The sequence below is a fragment of the Zootoca vivipara genome, chromosome 6, assembly GCF_965207765.1.
Source record: "Zootoca vivipara chromosome 6, rZooViv2.hap1.1, whole genome shotgun sequence".
In the NCBI taxonomy this organism is placed as follows: Eukaryota; Metazoa; Chordata; class Lepidosauria; order Squamata; family Lacertidae; genus Zootoca; species Zootoca vivipara.
The window spans coordinates 79487741-79508731 of record NC_142589.1 but is presented as its reverse complement, the minus strand read 5'-3'; the positions used below and the strand labels follow the sequence as shown (position 1 = coordinate 79508731).

At 44.3% G+C, this 20991-nt stretch overlaps 1 protein-coding gene, 1 long non-coding RNA gene and 1 pseudogene across 11 annotated transcripts in view; 1 reads left to right on the top strand and 2 right to left on the bottom strand.

The window, feature by feature from the left end:
• The window catches only part of BICRA (BRD4 interacting chromatin remodeling complex associated protein), a 95345-nt gene that overhangs the window by 2690 nt on the left and 71664 nt on the right, over positions 1-20991 (bottom strand). For 7 of the 10 annotated variants that reach the window (XM_060275529.2, XM_088672772.1, XM_088672770.1 and 4 more), the window contains 10 exons: positions 17742-19748; positions 16321-16644; positions 13104-13811; positions 11897-12218; positions 7476-7603; positions 6680-6805; positions 5360-5424; positions 4446-4594; positions 1861-1955; positions 106-208 (listed from right to left, as the gene is read on the bottom strand). In XM_060275529.2, coding sequence (XP_060131512.2) covers positions 106-208; positions 1861-1955; positions 4446-4594; positions 5360-5424; positions 6680-6805; positions 7476-7603; positions 11897-12218; positions 13104-13811; positions 16321-16644; positions 17742-19748 — 4027 coding nt within the window. The remainder of the gene's footprint in view (positions 1-105; positions 209-1860; positions 1956-4445; positions 4595-5359; positions 5425-6679; positions 6806-7475; positions 7604-11896; positions 12219-13103; positions 13812-16320; positions 16645-17741; positions 19749-20991) is intronic. The other 3 variants (XM_060275520.2, XM_060275522.2, XM_088672771.1) reach the window with 3 other exon arrangements.
• LOC118085881 (large ribosomal subunit protein uL13 pseudogene) lies at positions 5555-6226 on the bottom strand (annotated as a pseudogene).
• LOC148685478 (uncharacterized) lies at positions 16034-16874 on the top strand. The gene is made up of 2 exons (XR_015950717.1): positions 16034-16308; positions 16585-16874. It is a non-coding gene; the product is annotated as an uncharacterized LOC148685478 (long non-coding RNA).

Sequence of the window (20991 nt, the reverse complement as noted above, 5' to 3'; positions counted from 1 at the left end):
GAAATACAGTTGGCATTTCCCCAAAAGCAGAGGGCAGGGAGTGGAGGAAACACATACACTGGAATAAGCAAGCTACACAAAGAAATGAAACGCATCTTTCCTCACCTGGCTTCTCCTTTGCCAGCTGTTTATCAAGAGATAAGGTGGTCTTTTCTTCCTGTATGAACATCCGATCGATCATCACCATCTCTGCAGAAGGACTGACTCTCTGCCAATGGAGGACAAAATATTGTGTCATGGGGAAGGCAAAGCAGGCACTTAAGAAATGCCAACCTGAGCCTCATGAAACCCCCCTCCCAATCTACATATTGTTTGGAACTTCCTTCCCTTTGCTGCCTCCCTCACTGTTGACATTTAGACTGACGCTCCTCAGGGCACTGGCTTCTGTACATTTATAAGGCTGTGACAAGGATGAAACAATCACATTTGTGTTGGAGGTGTAATCAGGTGGGGGGGACACTCATACATATGTGGTGGACAGTGATAAAATCAAGGTCTTCTGGGATATAGTGTATGAGGAGCTAAAGAAAACAGGGGCTGCGAGAACATTATTTGCCAAAAATTGGAAAAAAGAAAGAACACAGACAAAAAAAGAATGCCAAGATCAATTATTGGATTATATTGAATTGGCCAGATTGACTGAAGTTATCAGGGATCAGCCCAAACAAAAATTTCAAAAACACTGGGGAAAATATAGAGAATATCTTAGAAAACAGTGCCCTCAAATTAATACTTGGATTTGTTTCGATTAACCTCTGAAAAATAAATTCAGGTATGTAAGTCAAAAATAGAAAGAAAAAGAGGTAATAAGGAATTAAGAAGGAAATAGTTTACCAAAAATGAAAAGAGAATCATGTTGAGGATGAAGGAAGTCAATTGGAAGAAAAGAAGAAATGAAGTCTGGTATATATATTGATGTTCATTTGTTTGTATAAATTTTTGTAAGTAACAATGTTTTAGTTGTATTTCTCTGTTTTTTTGTAAGTTTTAGTGTTGATTATGTATTATTATTTTTATGTTTAATGTGTGTCGTAAAATAAATTCAGATTAATGCAACGCTCCAAGGATGAGGCTGGTTCCAATCTCCCACCTGCAAAATAATCACTCTTGTCCACTTGTCTTTTAATGAACTGATATGGATTTAAACAAGCTGGTGAACTGGTATAATCTACTGTACAGAGTTGCTCATTTTCCACCGATGAGTGCAAGTGGAAATTCACATGTAAACCGACACATAAGAGGCTTCTAGCCCAGATAGCAGTGGAGATACATATTTTAAAATATGCAAGTTCTGTTCATGTTCCAGCATTCAAGGACCAGGTGTCCTTCACCAGTCTCTTCCTTGTTGCCATCAGTCATTTAATCTCCCATTTCCTTACAACCCCTTGACCTGCCCAACCTCCTCTTTTTGCCACCAGTCTACTCCTGCAACGTGCCCCCCTCTCCTAAGCATCTCCCACCCAAACTCTGCAAAGTCTCAACTATCTGGTTCAGAAGAAATAACACAAACTGGGCAAATCTTTGCAAATAAACCATACAGGTGTCTTGTATTGACTTGCATTAGCTCATCTAGGCACAGTACCTTGGTTTCTTTGGGAGAAAATGAGGTTTTGGCCACATATGTACATCCCTGCCTATTCTTCTTTTCCTACAAGATCACTTCCCCAACATATTCATTTATAATAATAATTTAAAAAATGCACACCAAACTCAGAGTGTACCATACGATTGCAACAGTTCTTCCCAAACACAACCATGTTATCAGCCGGCTGAGTGTTCCTGGCAAAGGCCAGGATTAGATCAGGATACTTGTTGGGAAACTATCTATTGAAAGAGAAAGCTAGAGAAGAAAATTCTTACCCGGGATTCCTCCAATAGTAGCAGGCGGTATTTGTTCAACATGGCTTGTGTGCGTTTCAACAACTGTGTAGACACCATTTCAAACTCTTCATCTACTAGAAAGAAGCAGAACAGGAAGGGAAGGGAGGGGGGAGGGATGGAGGGAGGGAGGGAGAGAGAGGGGGTGGTTATATGATTGCCTCCTGTGAATGGGACCAGCTGTAACGAAAACTCTTCTTGCTACTGGAGAATATTCGTAATGCACTAATGTAAGTATTTCTTTCTCTCTTTAGATATAATTTATTATGGTCAATGACCACCACAGCATATTAAAAACATAAAATCAATCAAGAATACAATTTAAAATATATTCTAAAAATTTAAACTAGATGAGATTTGTCATGATTATTCCATTAGGTACAATATGGTTGGTTAATTGTTGCACTACGTAAATTAATGCATCAGCAAATCAGGTTCTTTTCTGGCTCAGATCAAGAATTGATTTGGGTGCCACCAATTTGTGTGGACTGAATCTTAATAGCATTGGCACAAAATTTTGCCACCACAGCTGTGACAGTTGTATTGGTATCTGAGAGAAGCCATTTTATATAGAATTCTTCAGAGCATCCTGGAAAATCGACCGGTATCGTAGAAATAAGTTCATTCCGTAAATCCTCATAAAAATAGCAGCAGCAGCAGAACACATGCTCAATAGTCTCTACTTCTCCGGATTTACATGGGCATAGTCTCTCACCCAAAGGGACCCGTCTGAACTTCCCATGCAGTACAGAGGATGGCAGAATGCGATAACGAGCCAGGGTGAATGCTCTTCTGAGAGATGGTACTTTGAGCTGAGTTAGATACCTAGCTGAGAGTGGAAAGTATCTCCGTTCTTCCGAAGTTAAAAAAAGAGGAACATTACTTAAGTCGTTTTGTCTCTCAATGTCTGTTATCCTCTACTTGATTACATTCTTAGCTATATTGTAACCGCGAGAAATAAGATGGGTTGGGTGAAGACCTATACTCAACATCTTGTTTACAATGGCCCTACTCCAAGAGGATCGATGTTTATCTCTCAGTACCACCGGGGCCAGGCCCTGTGGGTTAAGATGTACTTTCAGCCAAAGGTTATAAGCTTGTATCCAGACTCTGGCCTCCACACAGATTATACCTGTTTCTAGCCACAGATTGGCATTTGACAAGCACGTGGGCATTTGGAGAGCTGCTCTAATGAACTTTGACTGGACCCTTTCAAGTAGGGTCAGATTTGGTGGAGGAACACATAGTTGAGCCACGTAGAGTAATTGAGCCATCACCTTTGCCTCAAAGAGTTTTAGGGCTGCAGGTATATAATGTGTACCATTGGATCCTAAAAAAGTTAAAATTGCTGAGGAGGACTTTTGGGCTACGGCCGCTATGTGTGTTATGTGGGCTTTCCTTAGCCCTTTATCGTGGAATACTATGCCTAGATATTTAATACAATGGACTTGCTCAATTTTCCGTCCATTTATACTCCACGATTGTCTCTTAGGACGTTTGGCAAAAGCCTTTCTCTCTTTTTCGGCCAATTATTTTTATTGATTTTCCATAATTTTTAACAAATTGTCACCAAATGAATACAAATTAGAAAGCTGACTTCCCACCCCCCAGATGTCCCTTCTATTTTCCTCCTTTCTTTGCTGCTGCTCCCAATAAAATAACTTTTCCAACTATCATTTCAAAATACATTCATCCCTTCTCCCTACACATCACCTGCACAATTACCAATTTCTGCTATGACTTTTATACATTGTTATAACCTGTCCTCAAAATAGTCCAGTAGAGTAAATCCTCTTTTATCTATCTATGATAGTCATTCATCAATTTTGAAACATTTCCTTCTGATACCTCTTGAGAAACACTTTGCCTGAGAAAAAGGGATCTTCCTTCCTTCCAGACAACATACACACATTCCTCCCTAACATTCCTCCCCTCCCCTAATGTAAGTATTTCTAAAATGGTAGCCATATTTCTGTTTAACTGCAAAGAAAGTACCTGAAAGACTGACAAATTTATTTTGGAATGAATTTTCACAGGCAAGGGCCTATTTTAATCAGATGCATGAAGCAATCTAGAAAGTTTAAAACCCGCATATACAAATGGGTACCCACATGGCACAGCTATGTGCAACGTGCATCAAAGACACAAAAATAAAAATGCAAAAGGGTGGCTTAGGGTAGGTGTACTAACCCTATTAGGAATTCAGGATTCTGGATTTAACTGGAGTAGATGTTCTTCTTCATTCCCACTGCAACCCTATGGGTCTTGCTCTAGAAGATACCCAGTTCACAGCACCCACAATCCAGTGTGCATAGCAGGTATGGCAGTACTGAGCCCTCCAGGAGAACAATTACTTTATGACTTTATGCACATGAAGTACTTTGGGAACTTAGCTTTTACTTTATCTTAGCTTTTACTTTTAGGATTATGATCATCAGTAAGGATACAGAGTAGTGGGGTTTAATAGAAGGGGGCGCTAATGCTTGGACAATTAACAGACAAGCTATGGGAAACAAGTTAATCCACCTCTTTGCATCTGATGCAGGAGAATCCCAGACAAAACTCACCTTTCCGATAGTCATGGGGAGAAGGCAATGTTCCTTGATATACGTGGTATGGTAGGAGCCTCTGTAAGGCGTCTTCAAATGACCGAAATGAGGTTTTGTAGTCAGGATGCAGCACTGCTCCTTGGTGTTTATGCAGCTGTTCCAAAAAACTAAAGGAAGCAGCAAAAAAGATTAAGCTGGTCAGGGGTGCTAATTTGGCCCATGAGGTTGTCTGTCTCCCTCACCCATGCTCACCTGCCCCGTAGCAGATATCAAATGCCAGCTAGCAGTACCACTTTGCTCCATGTGGAATGCTTTTATATGTAATGGTTATGTTTGTTCTATGATTGTAGATTTCACTGTCATAACCTGCCATGGGATCTCAAGGTGAAGACTGGGTACGAAAACACTTTTTACAGGGCGGTGGGGTCACCCACCGGTCAAATCACCTGATGCCATATGACACCAGGTGATTCAACTTCAGAGGAAGAATTAAAACTGCACTGCAAGTGCACTAGGGATCCTTTCTTTATTCTTTTGCAATCCCAGCTTGAGTTTTCAAGCTGCAAGAATTCCTGCCGAAAGCGAAACTTGCATTCAACACTGAATGCAAACCCCACTTTGGGCAAATATTAGCTCGGCTCAGGAGCTCTAGCGTGGAACCAAATTTAAAAGACACTAAATGTAATCCCCGTGTGCGGAGGAACGACCTAAGTTCTTCCGCACACAGGGATTACATTTAGTGTCTTTTAAATTTGGTTCCACGCTAGAGCTCCTGAGCAGAGCCATATATATGATTTGTGGAGGGTGGGCCAGTTCTGGGTTCAACCCACTGGCCAGATCCAGGTCCCCTCCCTGATAAACACTACCATTCCACTGCTTTGCTTCTGTTCTTAGGACTGCATATTTGTTGAGGGGTTCTGGTAGAGACTCACCAAGCTTCCTTGCTGGGCTGTAGCATGGGAGGAGGCTTTTTCAGGTTTCCAAGCTTGCCGTCATACTGGTAAGGAAAAAACAACAACATAAGAACAAAGAGCAACAGGTGAATTTGATGCCACAAAGAAAAGCACCTCCTGCTTGTAAGGGACCAGGGTGGTCAGCCTTCTGGTGAAAATGCTGCTCAGAGCTGATTTTTTTTTTTGTAAGCTATATCATTTATTGTGAATAGTTTTATTTAAACCAGAATGCCGTAATGTTTCAAGATGTCTGTATATTTTGCTATCATGCCCTCCACATTTTTCTCTGCCTGCTTTTGAAGTTTCTTCAGTTGCTTCTTCTTTGTGTAATGAATCTTGGCCTTTGCCTTGCGCTTCTCCTCCAGGGTAGCTGTGATGGCTTGGTACTTCCACCCAACCTCATTGGGCAAGGCGACCCAAATAGGCAAACTTGCGTGTGGGCTTGAGGCGGACCACTTTCAGCGCTGCAGGGACCACCATCCTCTTGCGCTTATCGTAAGGAGGGGGGATGCCATCAAAGACCTTCAGCCTCTCCAAGGCAGCCTGACCCCGTTTGGTCTTGTGTGGGAGCATTCCTCGCACTGCCCTCCAGAAGATCCGGCTAGGGGCACGGAAGTGGTAAGGACCACGGGACGGGTTGGTGTTCATACGCTTACGCAGGAAAGCAAGGTACTTCAGTTTGTTACGGTAGAAGTTGCCAGATATGTTGATCCCTTCGCATCGCACGACTACCACTTTGCGCCCCAGCAAGACTTGCTTAGCCACAATGGCAGCCAAACGACCCAGCAGGTGGCCACGTCCATCAATCACCAACACCTTTGGCTCCGCCATGGCTACTCCTCGGCGGCCGAACGATTTTTTTTAAATAAATATAATTTTAAAAAAGAAAAGATACTGCTCATAATATGGTAATGCTAATCAGGCATCACCTTCATAGAAAGTGATGGGAGATTTCGCAAATCCTTAGAGCCATTAGACAAATTGGAACAGGTTCAAAAGAAGGACTAAAAAGATGGTTAGAAGTATGGAATACTAAGTCATAGGAGGGAAGGCTGAAGGACTGTTTAGCTTTGAGGAGACTGAAGGGAGGGATGACAGCACACTCCAAATTTCTGCAGAATGTTGCACAAAAGAGGACAAGGGCTACTGTCCCAGAGGACAGCACCAGATCCAATGGGTTTGAGCTGCTGGGGTTTTTATTTTGGCTGAAATGATTCAATGGATATGATTTGGCTGAAGCAGCTTGCCGAAAATATTTAAATGAATGAATAAAAGCAGCATGCTAGTGCATAGGCTCACCTGCTGCTGGATTTGGGTAGGGGCTGAAGGCATGAGTTGAGGCAAGCCCTTTCCAACTACCTGGAGCTGCAATGGACCTTTCCCCAGATTCAGGCCTGACATAGAGCTAATGACTCCAGGTTTGGTCTGCCAAAGAAACAAGAAGGTAGCTTTACACCAGATGGATTGTAATGAATTGGAACCAGATACACAAAGGAAATTAGTAGCAACACAAACAGTTACAGTATTGCCAACGCTTGTGGAGATAGGTATCAGAATTCTTCAGTGCTGTAGTTGCAAACCCTTAGGTATGTGGATAACTACAGCATTTTTAAAAGAGCCATGTAAATTTAAAGCAGATTTAAAGATGCAAAGCCCTGAGTATGGAAACACATATTTTAGGTTATTTTCCTAAATCACAAAAAAAGATGGCAGAGCACAAAAGAGCAACATGTATACTATTGCAAGTAGATAGTAGTTCAAACTACGCTGTTGGAATTATTTAAGTTTAACTACTAACAATAATCATGACTAACTACTTAGTCAATTAGGCAAAAACTATAAATAATTCACTATATATCATACTGAAAAATAAATATGTATATATGGATGTACATATGGATGTTCTGGCCCCAAGAGTGATAGCTCATTGTCATCTACTGCTAATAAACCTTCTATGTGAGACAGTGGTGATTCTATAATCAATACAATGCTTAAGCAAGACTCATACTGTTGGTGCTAAAAATAAACACTAGGCAATTATTAGCATGGGTATGTTTTGTTGCAAAGAATTATTAGCTTGCTTTAACAATCCCACCTGAACTGGCTGCTGAATGGCAAGAGGACCTGCAGGTTTTGCTTGCCCGGTGGTTGCTTTCCCTCCAGAAATGGTTGTGGTGATGCTAGAAAATGTTTTATTCTCTGAAGGAGCTGCAGCAGCAGTAGCTAGAGAAATGGGGAAGAAAATGCAAGCAGGTCAGATTTCAAAATGATATATGGAACATTTTCAAGTTGTAAAAATAGTGTCTGGAATCTTAGTTTGAGTCCTACATCTCTCTTTTGGATTTCTTATATAGTGCCCGGTGGTACAATTTCGTTTTTTTACAGATGCTCGAGCATCACTGGTCCCTAAAAAACCTGCAGCTAGGGAGTGGATGGAATGAAGATTGTGGGAGCAAGCTTTTCTCCCTCTCCTCAGAAACACAATGTTTGCAGTCATGGGCGGAACTTGGTAGCCACCTTCTCCCTACCATTACAACCAGAAGCCAAACATAGAAACAAGGTTTGATTTCCAGGGTGACTTAAGGCCTGGCTCCTCTCATTTAACCACTGCCTGGAGGAAACGGAAGGGAGAAGATAAGATACCAGAGCATATCAGCAAGAACAGGCTATCTCCCCTTGCTGGCACTTTCAACTTCTTTTTCCATCCAAGCTGGCTTCTGAAAGAGTCTGCCTGACTTCTAATGTTCTTTTCTCCCCCTCCCCCTTGATTATGACCAGTCTACTCCCAAGTACATAAGCGTAAAGCTTACCCCTAAAAGGCAGCATTTAAAAAAATGGATACAGACCATCCTGAAGGATGTCTGGAGATTACAGCAGTCCCTGGCATTCTGTAGCTGGCCATCCTAGCTCTTGCATCTAAAGCCAACCCTGTGATTGCTCCACCAGTTCAGTGAAGAAAGCAAAGAGTCTATGCCCTTCCACTGCAAGGGCTTGGGAGAAGGCCATTATTCATATTGGAGGTTGGCCAGGCCAGCAGGGCTAACATTCCTGCTCTCAGGAAAAGTGCCAAGGAATCTTTAATGAGCACAATAACAGAAAAAGGGCTAGATGTTTGAATCTTATGTGGAAGAACAGGGGGAAGAATACTGCAGGGAAAGTTGAGAGCAATGGGGAATGGGGGGAATAATGTTGCTAAGTCAGATCTTGTTTAGTTTTTCAATCAATCTGGGGAAAAACAATGGGAGCCTTCTTTCCCCTGGTCATGGCAGGCAGACAGAATTCCACATGGAATCTGGACTTTCATGTGTGGAAGGGGAGGATTTTTGCTTTTAAAAAGTGTGTGTGTGGGAAAACAAGTTTCTATCTCTCATGATTTTGGAGATAAGGCATCAAAACCTTAAAAGCCCACAAAAATTCAAATATGTGTCTTAAAAACCCATCCAAGTTGGAGCAAACTTGCATGAGGAATTGATTGAAATTTTAATTTTGGAGAGGGAAAAAATATAAAGTGTCAGTAGTAGTTTATTCCAGTTTCTGGGTAATAGAAAGGGTTTATGAGAGTTATATCTTGCCCTTTATAAGGTGATCTCTGAGCAGATAACAATGCATATGCAAGGCTTCCGGGTTCAGCGCCAGCGCCGATCGGCGGGGTCTCGTCTCGTCTCCGAGACGGCCCGTCCCTGCTAGGAGTGGGGAGGGCAGCGAGAGCGACGCTGCGCCCCTTAGAACCTCGGGAAGGGCGTCCCGGGGGCAATTTGCTCGGCACAGCCCAAATCCGGACTCCCCAACTCTTCGGTTAGCTCTAATAAGAGCTCCGGAGCGAGGAGGGTAGAAGTCGCGGGGGCCATTTTGAGCGGCAACGTTATTCTAGCAGGGAGAAGCTTCAAGCCGAAGGCGGAGAGCGCTGGATTCTTCCGAAAATAAAACGATTGGAAAAGATTGTAAGTAACCTCACGATTTGGATTATAAAACAATTTGGATCTGGGAGAGAGGGGAGAAAAGAGGAAGCCACACCCCCCCACAGCAACAAAAGAGACAGTAAATAGAAACCCGAAGCCATAAACAGAAGATTTGCAATTCAAAGGATCCCTCAAAGGCATCAAAGAGAATCTCCCCTTTGATGCAGGGTGAGAAGGGGAGAGAGACTGTGGTTTATGACTGCCCTGCAGCAAGAGGTAAAGACTGAGAAAAATCTTTCTTTTCCTCGGGAGCCGGCAGCCCAGGCAACCCAGTGAGTCGATCAGGATTTATGAGTCAATTTTTATTTCATTTTGTATTTCTGGACTTTGTGGAATTTCTTTTCTGGTTTAAATGTTTGTGAAATGTGAGTTCGAACTTTATTGTTAATAAGACTTGAAGAATGCAGCCAGCTTGTTAAAATGGAGTCGAGAAAATAAACTGTGATCATATTCCACCCCACGTGACAAGTTTTGACCTTGGCAGGATTGAATTATGTCAACAAAAAAGTGTTCCCCTGAGTTCCAGCGGTCTGTTTTGACCTTAATGTGGGAAACAAGAATAGAGCTATGTCAAGAGGAGACACGACGGCAAGAGTTACAGAAAAAATTTCAGATGGTGATGGCAGAATATGATTTTTTAGGAGATGAAGCTTTTGACACTGAAAAAGATGAATGTGAGAATGACAATGATGATGACTGTGATTTGGAAGGAAAAGATGAAGATGAGGACTGTGATGATTTAACACAAAATGAAGCACACCACGAAAAAAATGATGACTTTACTCTACAAAAAGTTGGATGGAGTGCCCCGCTTTTGAGGGGGGCACGATTGGTATTATTGGAACTCCAGAACGCCCACAGGGAAGAAGGAAAAAATATGCAGAGAAGAGAAGAAATTCAGGGGCCCTGTATGGTGGCCTGGATGGCAAAAGACTGTAAACAGGGGGTGGGGTGAAGGGAAAGTGATGTTGTGATTACATGGATGGATTAACAGGTTTATAACTGGTCTGCTGATTATGGAATTTGCTGGATTGGGGGGGTGGAGCCGGTAATCGGGGATGTAAGGTTAAATTGAGAATAGTTATAGTTTTAAAAGTGAATGGATTTTGGAAAATGTGAAAATATGGAGGCTTATAGAGGGAGAAAAAATTAGGCACGGGAAGATAAAATGGGAGTTTGATTTTTCAGTGATTTGAAGTTGTATAAGATACAAAGGTGTATTTCTATAAAGTAAGAAACTGTTGCAGATGATAAAAAAGGGATGAAAACCGGGGAAGGGGGGGGGAGGGGAAGCCCACAAAATATGGTTTTACAATCATGAATGTAAGAAAAAATTTTCTGTTTTGTATTGTTTTTTTCTCTTTTTTTGCCCTTTCTTTTTTTTCTTTTTTCCTATTTCTATTTTTCTCTTTTTTTTTTGGTATGACAATAGATGGTTGGATGGATGGCCTCCTGCGTACTGCCCTGGTTTGCTGGAGCTCCCTGGTGGCAGGGGGGGGCTTTGGGGTCAGGGGAGGGGGAGGAGGACAGAAATCCAAGCATAAAATGGAACATCTCTGACTGTTCACATACATGGGATACTTCTGTGGCAGGGGAGGACCCATGTGGGTGGGTAGGAAGGAGGTGGAAAAGGTGTTTATGTATGTACCGTTTTTTTTTGTTTTTTTTTGTATTCTGTAAAATTAATAAAAAGTATGTTTAAAAAAAAAACAATGCATATGCAAAAAGCATAGGACAACATATACAGTTCCGAAATGTAACTCCTGCTACATTTGCAGGTGAGGTGACACCTGCAATAGCCAAGGTGGGAGGAAACTGGTTGTGTGCTCCCCACAATAAGCTTTGAGCCACTCCAAATGTTTGACAGATCCTTGATTTCAAAGCTAAGAATTGATCTGCGCTCCATTCTATGCCATGTCATAGAGGACACTTTCCTGGAGGTAGGGATATCTGATTTGGGGTGGCTTAAATCTTTTTTGTAGGGTGCACACATACATTATTCATTTATTTATATAGATTGCCTATTATTGGCGTTGGGAATCATTATTGACAGTGTCACCTGCCATCAACAAGTCATTTCCTGTTTCGTTGCGGCATAAACCCTCTTCTCAGAACCTAGGAAGAACTCTCAGCAACCACAAGGGACAGGAAGGTGGGCTGCAGTGGTCACCTCTACTTGCCTTGTAGCAAGGCCAGTCCTAACAACCGGGGATGAAAAAGCACACCATTTTGCATGAAGCTGAACACTGCAACTTTTACTCCGCAGTTTCTTACACTAGTCTGTTGTCTCAAAAAACCATTATCTTCTGCAAAGCTTGCACGTATTTCCTTTGCTTTCTACACTGGACTGCACATACAGACAGGTGCATGCACGCACATGGCTGGAAGAGTGAACGGCACAGGGGAAAGAAACTATTTACCAACAGGCAGATATACACAAATATATGAAGCAAAAGACAAGCAGCAACACTCGGAAAGATTGATAAAACAATGCAGTCTTCCTTTCCCCCAAATTCAGCCCCACAAGCATACAAAAAACAGTGTTTTATCAACGTACATATTGATGCTGATTTGACCAACACAGGTGTTTGTTGCTGGAGGAGTGATGTAGGTTGCGCAGGCTGCCCTCCTCCTCTCTGGACCTGCCCCTTTTCAAGCACTGGAGCCGCCTTGCTCAAAACTGCATTGGAAGGTTGAACGGTGGCAGGCACAGGAGCATGGCTGTGAACTGGTGGTGCCTGGCTTGTTGATACTGTGACCTGCTGTCCTTGGCTGCTAACCAAGACTGAGGAGGGCTGGCTGCTGAACTGGCTCAACACGGGTGATGCTTGGCTAGTGGAAGTTGGCTGCTTCGTTTGTAGAATAATCCCCTGGGGCATCTGCATGGAATAAAAAGCCAGAGAATAACCCACGAAAGCCACTGGCAATGCTGTGAGCATGCCAAATTATGGTATGTGTTTCCCAAACAATCAAATCAGTGCAGAACCACACATCTGGGAGTATGGGTAAGATGGCATAGGTCAAGAGGATGCAAAACTTTCCTACTATTTAGATAAACACTGAACGCATTCTCCTGTTTGATTTCTAAAACAAATTCCATCCTTATCTGCAAATAATGGAAGTTCTTTCACCAATACAAAAAAGGAAAAAGCTCTTTTCAACTGCAAGTTCCTTTCCATCATCCTTGCTTAAGGTGCTCAATATAAGGATCCCGCACTTAAGAGACACTGATGTCTGTTTTTAACTGGTGGAGAAATCAAAGGCAAGAGCTGGCTTTTTATCAGCACAGGGAACTGCCTGGCCTCCTAGTGGATAGAAGTACCCACAAGCAGTAAGAGCATAGGCCTTAGAGCTCTGACATCTGGGAGTGGCATTTAAATAGTTAGTTCATCTTGTGTACCCATGGCAAAGTAGGCCATGCTCAAGGATGAGTTCCTGTAACATTTTCAAAGAGCATTTTGGTGGGGAGGCATCCAGTTGTTAAGAAAAAAAATTCTGAATGGAAAAACAAGACAATATTGGCTGAGGGGCTGCCCATATTTGAAATGCAATGGGTATTTGGCAGGGGCATGCGCAAAGAGTCTTTGAGGCAGGCCTGGTGCCTGGGGTCTCCTTGGTACAGCAGATTTCCCACAAATGTAATGTATAAGCTGAGGCCATACCACCCTATTTTGTACAGATGGATCATTTTGTTGCAGTGAGAGGGCTTCACAATTAACCCGATTCCCTTTTCCACCAATTTCCAAGGAATGTGGCTGCTTTACCTGCTGAAACCGATCCATTAACTGCTTCTGCTGAGGTATGGGTGCTGGAATTGCAGAAAGAGCCTGGAACTGATTCGGAACCATCTGAAAACTCCTCTGCTGCTCCGGTGTTAGATGAAGCGCCTGGGTTGGGGTGGGGGGCTTGATAGGGCCCTGGGCAGAGAACTGAAGCTGGAAATGGGGGGAATGGGTATGCTGCACCTCAGGTGCAGCCTGAATCTGGGGCTGTAGCCGGGCCTGCACCTGGGATTCGGCCTGTGGCTGGAGCTGAGGAGCAAGCTGAACCTGTAGCTGCAGGTGCGGAGGGGTTGCCAGCTGAGGCTGCCCCTCTGGCTGGGCCTGTGGTGCTTGGAATGATACCTGAGGCTGCGAGGGGGGCCGCAGAGGATGCTGGTTGGAACCATGAGGAGAAGAAGCAATCTGATTCTGAATCACATACAGATTCTGCATCTGTGTCTGGGGGGTGCAGGACCGTGGCAGGGGCTCGGAAGGAGGCCTGGACAAAGTCTGGGGTTGGGAAGGAGGCCTCGAGTGAGGCCGGGACGGTGGCCGGGACAGTGGCTGAGGCTGAGATGGAGGGCGGGACTGGTGTGGAGATTGCATCTGTGAAAGGTGTGTGGGCTGGAGCTGGGGGCTCTCCCCCACTGAAGGATGAGGTAGCGAATGGGATGGGGAGGCTCCAGGAAGTTTCTGCTGCCCTGAAGGCAACTGAAAAAAGGAGTTGGGGTGGGGGGGGGAGAAAGGAAAGAGTAAACTGGGTTAGAAGTCTCTTGTGAAGATACTCTGAGGTGCCTAGGCACCAGAATCCAGCAGAAGCAGCCAAGAATTATTAAGTTCAAAGCTCGCAATTGCCAGCTTCGTGAGTCAATGAGGCTGCTTGTTCCCTCCTTCCCTTCATCATCAGTTCACACTGTGAGAGACCCTGAAACAGGAGGGGAAGCTTTCTGGCCAGGGTGTCAGATTCTCATTCTGTCCCACTGAGAATACTGGTGGGTACCTGCCAAATTTATTTCACTGCCTCTGCTTGTTTGCAAAGCTTGGCTGTAAAAGATTTTGCCTTTTAAACCCTAGTGACCAAGGTAACGAAGAAATAAATACAAGGAAGGTACCTGGTCTACCAAAAAGTGTCTCTTAAAACGTCAAATGGCTAAACAAAAAGCTTCTCTCGAAAATCTTATCCTACAGAAGGCAGGAAGAAGCTGGCTTCTTTCAATATTTTGGGGAACAGGGAGAAGGGTGTTCATGTCTTCTAATTCCCATTAGACAAATACACACCCCACCCTTTCAATCTGCCCAGTCACCCTCTCTTGGGCAACAAAATCTCCCTGGGCTCTGTTGTATTAAACGCCATTTCTCCAGCCTGCCTAGGGCATCCCTACCGAGTAGCAAGTCCTCTGCTAACTCCTGTACAGCTTGCACTACAGTATTTTCAACATTACAAACACGCAAGTGGAATTTATGACACTCAATTTGCAAGTAATACTTCTCTGCTTAAAGAACAATATATATAGGAAGGAAAGATATACACATTCTGGTAGGAGATGGCAACATACCACGAGTGCAGTGCACAGCTCTGGAGGGACAGAGGAGAAGACGGGAAGAAAAGCAAGAAAAGGCAGCAGCAGCAGCAGAACCACCACCTCTCAGGGTTAGTTAGGATCAAAAGGGAAGCAAGCAAGAGCAGCAACAGGGAAAAGAGACAAACAGGCGATGGCCACAGTCTGGAAACAGGATCAGTAAGAGGGGAAAAGACTTTGGCTGATCCTAAAGGTGTTTGCCTATTTCTGGATTGTCGTGTGTTCACCCATGTGCTAAAAAAATAAAAACATAATCTGCCGGATATCAGATGTGCCCATCCCTTGGATTGTAAAGTCCTTCAGGCAAAGAACCAATGGTCTTTCTTAATGCTACAGAAAGGCCATATGCCATTTCCATCTTTCCTTTTTTCTTGTTCTTAATTTGGACATAATGAAATAGGTAAGTAAAGCTCTTTGTGAACTAAACCATCCACCATCAGTACATGCATATTGTTTCCCCTCTATCTGTTGCTTTTTTCCAAAGCAGAACAAATTATTATTTTATTTAAAGGAGCAAGGGTGGAGCATTAAAGAGGATGTGATTGCTTTTTGTTATAAGAAAGCTAGATTCCATGCCAGTTTTACTGAGCTTTACTGGTCAGAAGAGAGGAATCCAGAACTGTATATAAACCTTCAAAATATTTACCACAGAGGCAAGGAAGGTGCATGTTTTAAAACTTAGATCCATTCTCTGCAGATACAGGTGGCACCATAGCAATATTTGCACGGTTCACAATACTGTATCTATTTATAGGAGACAAAAACAAGTTTTGGAAAATATAAAATATAGAGATTATAATTTATGATTGTGCTTAGGAAAAGTTCCAAATAATGTTTCAGTTGTTTAATTTTTAAATGAATAACCATTTTCTTTCTTTTTAGTGTTTCTGTGGTAACCTAAAGGGGGGGGCGCTATGTCTACATCTCAGTGTGCCATCAGTGTCTCTCTCCCTGGTATTTGTATGTCTGAGTTCAGGATCAAACTGACTATTCCATGGAAGTACACCAGTATTAAAGAGATTAATTAGTGCACTAACAGGTAGGTAGTGCTCCCTGCCCCCAAGTCTGGCCTGAAGAAATGAACTAAGCAAAGCTTTTTCTGTCACTTTCTTTCATAGGTCTCATTTCTGCATGTCAGGGTATTGCTAAAGGCACAGTAAAAATGCACACACACACACGGTAACCTTACATCTAGTGGTCAGCCTACTGTAGTTGCTAGGCAGGAGGTAACTACACTAATGAAAATATTCACCCCCCCTGTATTGTTCACCAACTTCCACAAGGGGGAGACTTCATTGCTATTTTTAAAATTGTGTCACCACCAACACCCAAGCCTTGCCTTTGTTTTGAAGTGTGGGAGAATGCAAGTGCGAACCGAAATGAGATGCTAATATTTCTCTCTCTCTCTCTCTCTCTCTCTCTCTCTCTCTCTCTCTCTCTCTCTCTCTCTCTCTCTCTCTGTGTGTGTGTGTGTGTGTGTGTGTGTGTGTGCATTCTGCACAGAGAATGTGCAGGAGAAAGCAAGAAGCTGAAGGGAAGACTAAGAAGAATGGCCAGACATGTTAGACAGAAGGGCTCAAGGCAGGAGGACAGGCCAAAGCAAGGCGACTTTGTGGATTTGGAAACAGGTAAGGGGCTACCTGGCAAGCCATTGCCTGCTGGGGAGGGCCTGCTGAGAAGTGAGGTACTTTGGACTCCACCGGCGGCAGGTTGTGGTTCTGGCTCAGCTCTCGGCTGGCAGGCGGCTGCAGGGATGCGCCTACACTGCTGCTGACTATCACCGAGGCTGGGACACTGCTTGTGGTGCTGAGGGCGGTGGTGGCTATGCTGTAGATGGGCAGAGGCATTGGCAGGTGGGGAGGTACTGTGGATTCGTTCATACTGTTCTCCTGCTGCATTTTCAGGGCTGATGAATAAAATTGCTGCTGATGCTGCTGTTGCTGCTGCTGCTGGCTCCGATCCTTCTGAAATTTCCAAGAGATTTAGCATGGACCACATTTACAACAACTACCTGCTTCTACCACCCACTTTTTGTCAATGCCGATTACTGCGTATGCACATGCTCTAAGCCCCGCTCCCCCAAGCAGACACGGCCTTAGAATTGCATCCTAAATTCTGGTTTCAGAGCCCCCACTTCCCCTCTCGGCAAATAGTAATGTGAAAGACACAAAAATAAAGAATATGCAGAAGGTCACACCTGACGCTGAGTTTCAAAAAAATTGCTTTTAGGGCAAAGAAGCAAGCAAGCAAGCTCTTTTGTGATATATGAGGCTCACAGTCAATGGAAGCCATATAACCTATACTTCACATTCAAACAGGGGTTTGGGCCCATTTGCAGAATGCTATTTCTAATCACAGAATTATCTTCACTACTACATCACAACTGTGCCACATGAACAGCAAAAACACACAAACTGTTCTCCTGCCTTCCTGTGAGCAGCCAAACTGTGGAGATTTGATTCAGGTGAAAACAAACAAACAAACAAACAAACACCCATATTGTTATTCTTTGGGGTGGAATGGGGCTAGATGACCACAGTGATGACTCCATCTCAGTTCTACAGCTTGGAAATTTGAATTTTATCATAACAATTCATCATATGTGAATATTAGGAAACTGACATAAACCTACTTAAGCTGCATCACCTATTCGGACAAACTCTGTTTTGCAGAGGTTGCTGAATTGGGGGATTGGGGGGGGGGGGTGCAAGGAGAGAAGTATTGGAAGAGAGCAAGGGCTAAGGACTACAGAGCAGTGCAGGACATTGAAAACTCCACTCTTTAATGACTGGAAGATCATCCCAACCTTCTATCTCACCCCCAGCTTTTAGCAGACATCTTAAAGAGGTCATCTTCTTGACTGCTTAGCTATCATGAGGTCAAGAAGCCTGTCTGGTTTTGGTTTTTTAAAGCTTTGATGGTTTCATGGAGTCATGGCCACACAACTTCCTTGACGTTATCAGTTAATATTTCCTTAATAAGCTGGAACATGCACGGACAGAGAGAACAAACTAACCAAACTAGCTGGGCTAGCTGTAATTCTAGGAAACCTTTCACTTGCCTGCTGCAGGAACATCTGCATAGAATCCTGGGAGATGATGGTTCCAGCAGCTGCCTGGCCCAAGATAATTTTTTCAGGACTAGATGCCACCAAGCTGGGACTGGGCTGCGAAGTCACGGGTAGCTGTGCTGGCTGCTGAGGTGGTGGAGTTTGCTGCTGTACATTCAGCTGAAGCTGGGAAGGAGCTGAGGACTGGGAAGTGGACTGGACGGTTAATATGTTGGCTTGGTCGCTGCTTGGCAGCAGGTTGGTGCTGGAGGTCGGCTGTGGCTGAATGAGACCTGGGCTCTGGCTGCTGGCACTAGGGGGTGCTTGGATGGTCACAGTTTGGTTGAGGTTCTCGGTGGCATTCAACATAGCCACTTGGTTAGGCAGGGTGACTCCTTGGATAACAGTCTGACCAGTCTGATTAATGGCACCACTGGCCAGGGAGGCTGTGATGGTGGGCTGACTCTGAGTTGTCAGGCTACCGGCTAGAGAGACAGGCATCTGGAAGAGAGTTGGCTGGCCAACCTGTCCCGGTTGCAACTGGATAGGAGCAGAGAGAATGTGGGCAGTGCCATGTGCATTCTGCGACGTCAGTACCTGCCCCAGGTTTAGTTGGCTTGCCAGGTTTTGATTGGTGAGGATTTGGGCAGGCAGTGCTTGATTCGTTATTAGCTGCCCGCCAGGCCCTTGGCTGGTGATGATGTGAGTTTGCCCACTAGGGTGCGACGTGGTTAAGATCTGGCCACCCATATTAGCCTGCAAGGCTGACAGCTGTTGGGGAATCTGGACTGCCGAAGTACCGGTGAGCTGTCCCGGGAGAAGGAACTGGTTTTGACCCTGTAGCATTGCCTGGGGGACATGCTGCGCTGGGATAACAATACTGCTGCCTTGATTCAGCAAGTGGACACTCATGGGTTTGCTAAGGGCCTGCTGCTGTGGCGGGGGCTGCTTGAACATGTTGGCAGGCAGACCCGGGGGGAATCCAGAGAGCACCACATTTTGCCCAGCCTTGCCTGCCATAAATGTTAGGTTCTGCTGGGCCTTCTGTTGTTGGAGGGCAGCTTCGTTCTGGATGGTAAGGGTAGCATTGTTGGGGCAAAATGTTTTAGGGGTGATCTGATACAACTTCTGCTGGAGGACTCCTGGGGGTTTGGGCTGAATTGGTGTGGGTGTCCGGTGAATGATCACGTTTTGGGTCTGTACCAGCGGGCTGCTCAAGCTTGATGTGACAGTCAGAGGCTGGGAGCCCTGTGTAGCAGATACACTCCCAAACATGGAGCTTCCATTCAGTGTTGTTGTGGCTACTGCTGGGAGGTTCTTCTGAATGACAAGGCCTGCATTCTGGGGAGACACCCCAGCCGAAGTAAGGGTGACCTGTTGCTGTTCTGCTGCTGTCTGAGTGATGTAACTTCCAACTGGCATGGTGGCCACTTGGGAAGATTGAACTTGCTTAGCAATTATCTGCTGAGCAGACTGGTTAATTGCCATCACTTGCTGGCCAACCACTTGAATCTGCCCAATGCCCAGTGCTCCACTGGGACTCCCATTTGGCAACCCTTGAAGGTTGGAAATGGGCTGTATGGTGACGTTTCCCAAGCCAACTTGCTGGAGAAAAGGTTGCACGCTGATTGCCTTGTTGACGACATCGGCTCCAACTGACTGCTGCACCAATGCTTGGTGAGTCAAGACTGCAGGCTGCTGCAGTCCAATAAGGTCAGCTCCACCAGAGAAAATCTGTGGTGTGACATCAGAGGCAGTGTGGACAACTGGCTGAAGCGTAGGGAGCTGAAAAGACCCCAGATCCAGTTCTGCCTCTGCCTCCAGAGTCTGCTCAGTGATGTTTGCCTCCTGCAGGCTCTGCTGGAGAATGTCACAGGGCTGGTCCGAATTCTGTAGGTTGGCCCCTCCCCCTGAAGGTGACCCCAGGATGTCATCTTCCAGGAAGTCTAAGTCAACACTTGTTGTGGGCTGGCTCTGTTCAGTGCTCAGATGATTGCCAGAGGTTTCTTGTACGTGCAGCTAAAAAAAGAGTAAAGATTAAGCACACAGAGAAATAAGTAAGCTTTCAATGATATAAATGAAACAGAATTTTTATATTTTTCTGTGCTCAACAATTTATGCCTTTTTTCTAAGTGCTATGGAACAGCACCATTTTCTGGGTTTTAATTTTCTTTGGGCCAAATTAGATGTGGTTTAAGCCCTTCCTCCATGCTACTTCTCAAATTTAAACTGCCCTCCCAATTGCTGTTAGCCACAAAAAAGTACACACATGCAAGTACCTGTCCCTCCACACCCACCCCAAAGCTTGACCACTTTGAGGAAGGCGATTTAAGCTGGAAAATAGTGCAGGAGTAGATTTAAAAAAACCAAAAAACCCTCCTCAGTGACACTAATCCAAATTAGCCTTCCTTGCCAAGGGGCTTTTAAGCAAAACGGTGTGTGGGGGGGGGGGGGAGTTAGGAGATGCAACCATAGATTTCCCTAGATCAGCCCTTAATATACATTATTACAGTGCACACCCTATTGACTGCTGCTTATGCTGGGCAAAGGGTGGTAAGCATTTTCTGTCTTATATCAGACCTTGCAACAAAACATCTGGTATAAGACAAAGGCACTTCATTTTCTGTCTTATATCAGACCTTGCAACAAAACATCTGGTATAAGACAAAGGCACTTCAGTATCCAGGTTCCCAAGGCATACAAATGGAAGTTCTTGACCTCATTCTGAAAGAAATCTTTCCCAAGCTTTTGCAACCCTCCAACCTTTACTAAGCTGATCACCGTGATCAGGCCCTCCCCACAGAGCAGAACAAAGCATCAGGACAGAAGAGGACAGTAAGAGAACAGCAAATGTGAAACCCACAGACAACCACCATTCCAAGCAAATGGTTCAAAATAAATGTGGGCTGATGACACAAATCCTAGCACTGTGCTGCTACCATCCATTGTGCCCAGTGCCAATAACTGTGTGGGTGAAATCAAATCACTCTTGAAGTTACATAAGGAATATCACACAGGAGACTGATTAGGGCTATGAAGAGTCTCTAGGACAATTTTCCTTACATTGATCCCTCTTTCTTTGATACTCAGCCTTTGCATTTTCTGTAGAACTGGCTAAAGTAAAATATACTTTTCGATTGTTTTGTCTGTTTCATTATAACACATGTATAAATGCCAGGCTCGGAATCAAATGTAGAACATGCAGATTTTTTTCTGATGACATGAGAGAAATGAGGTTTCCACTCCTATCAGTTTTGCTCTT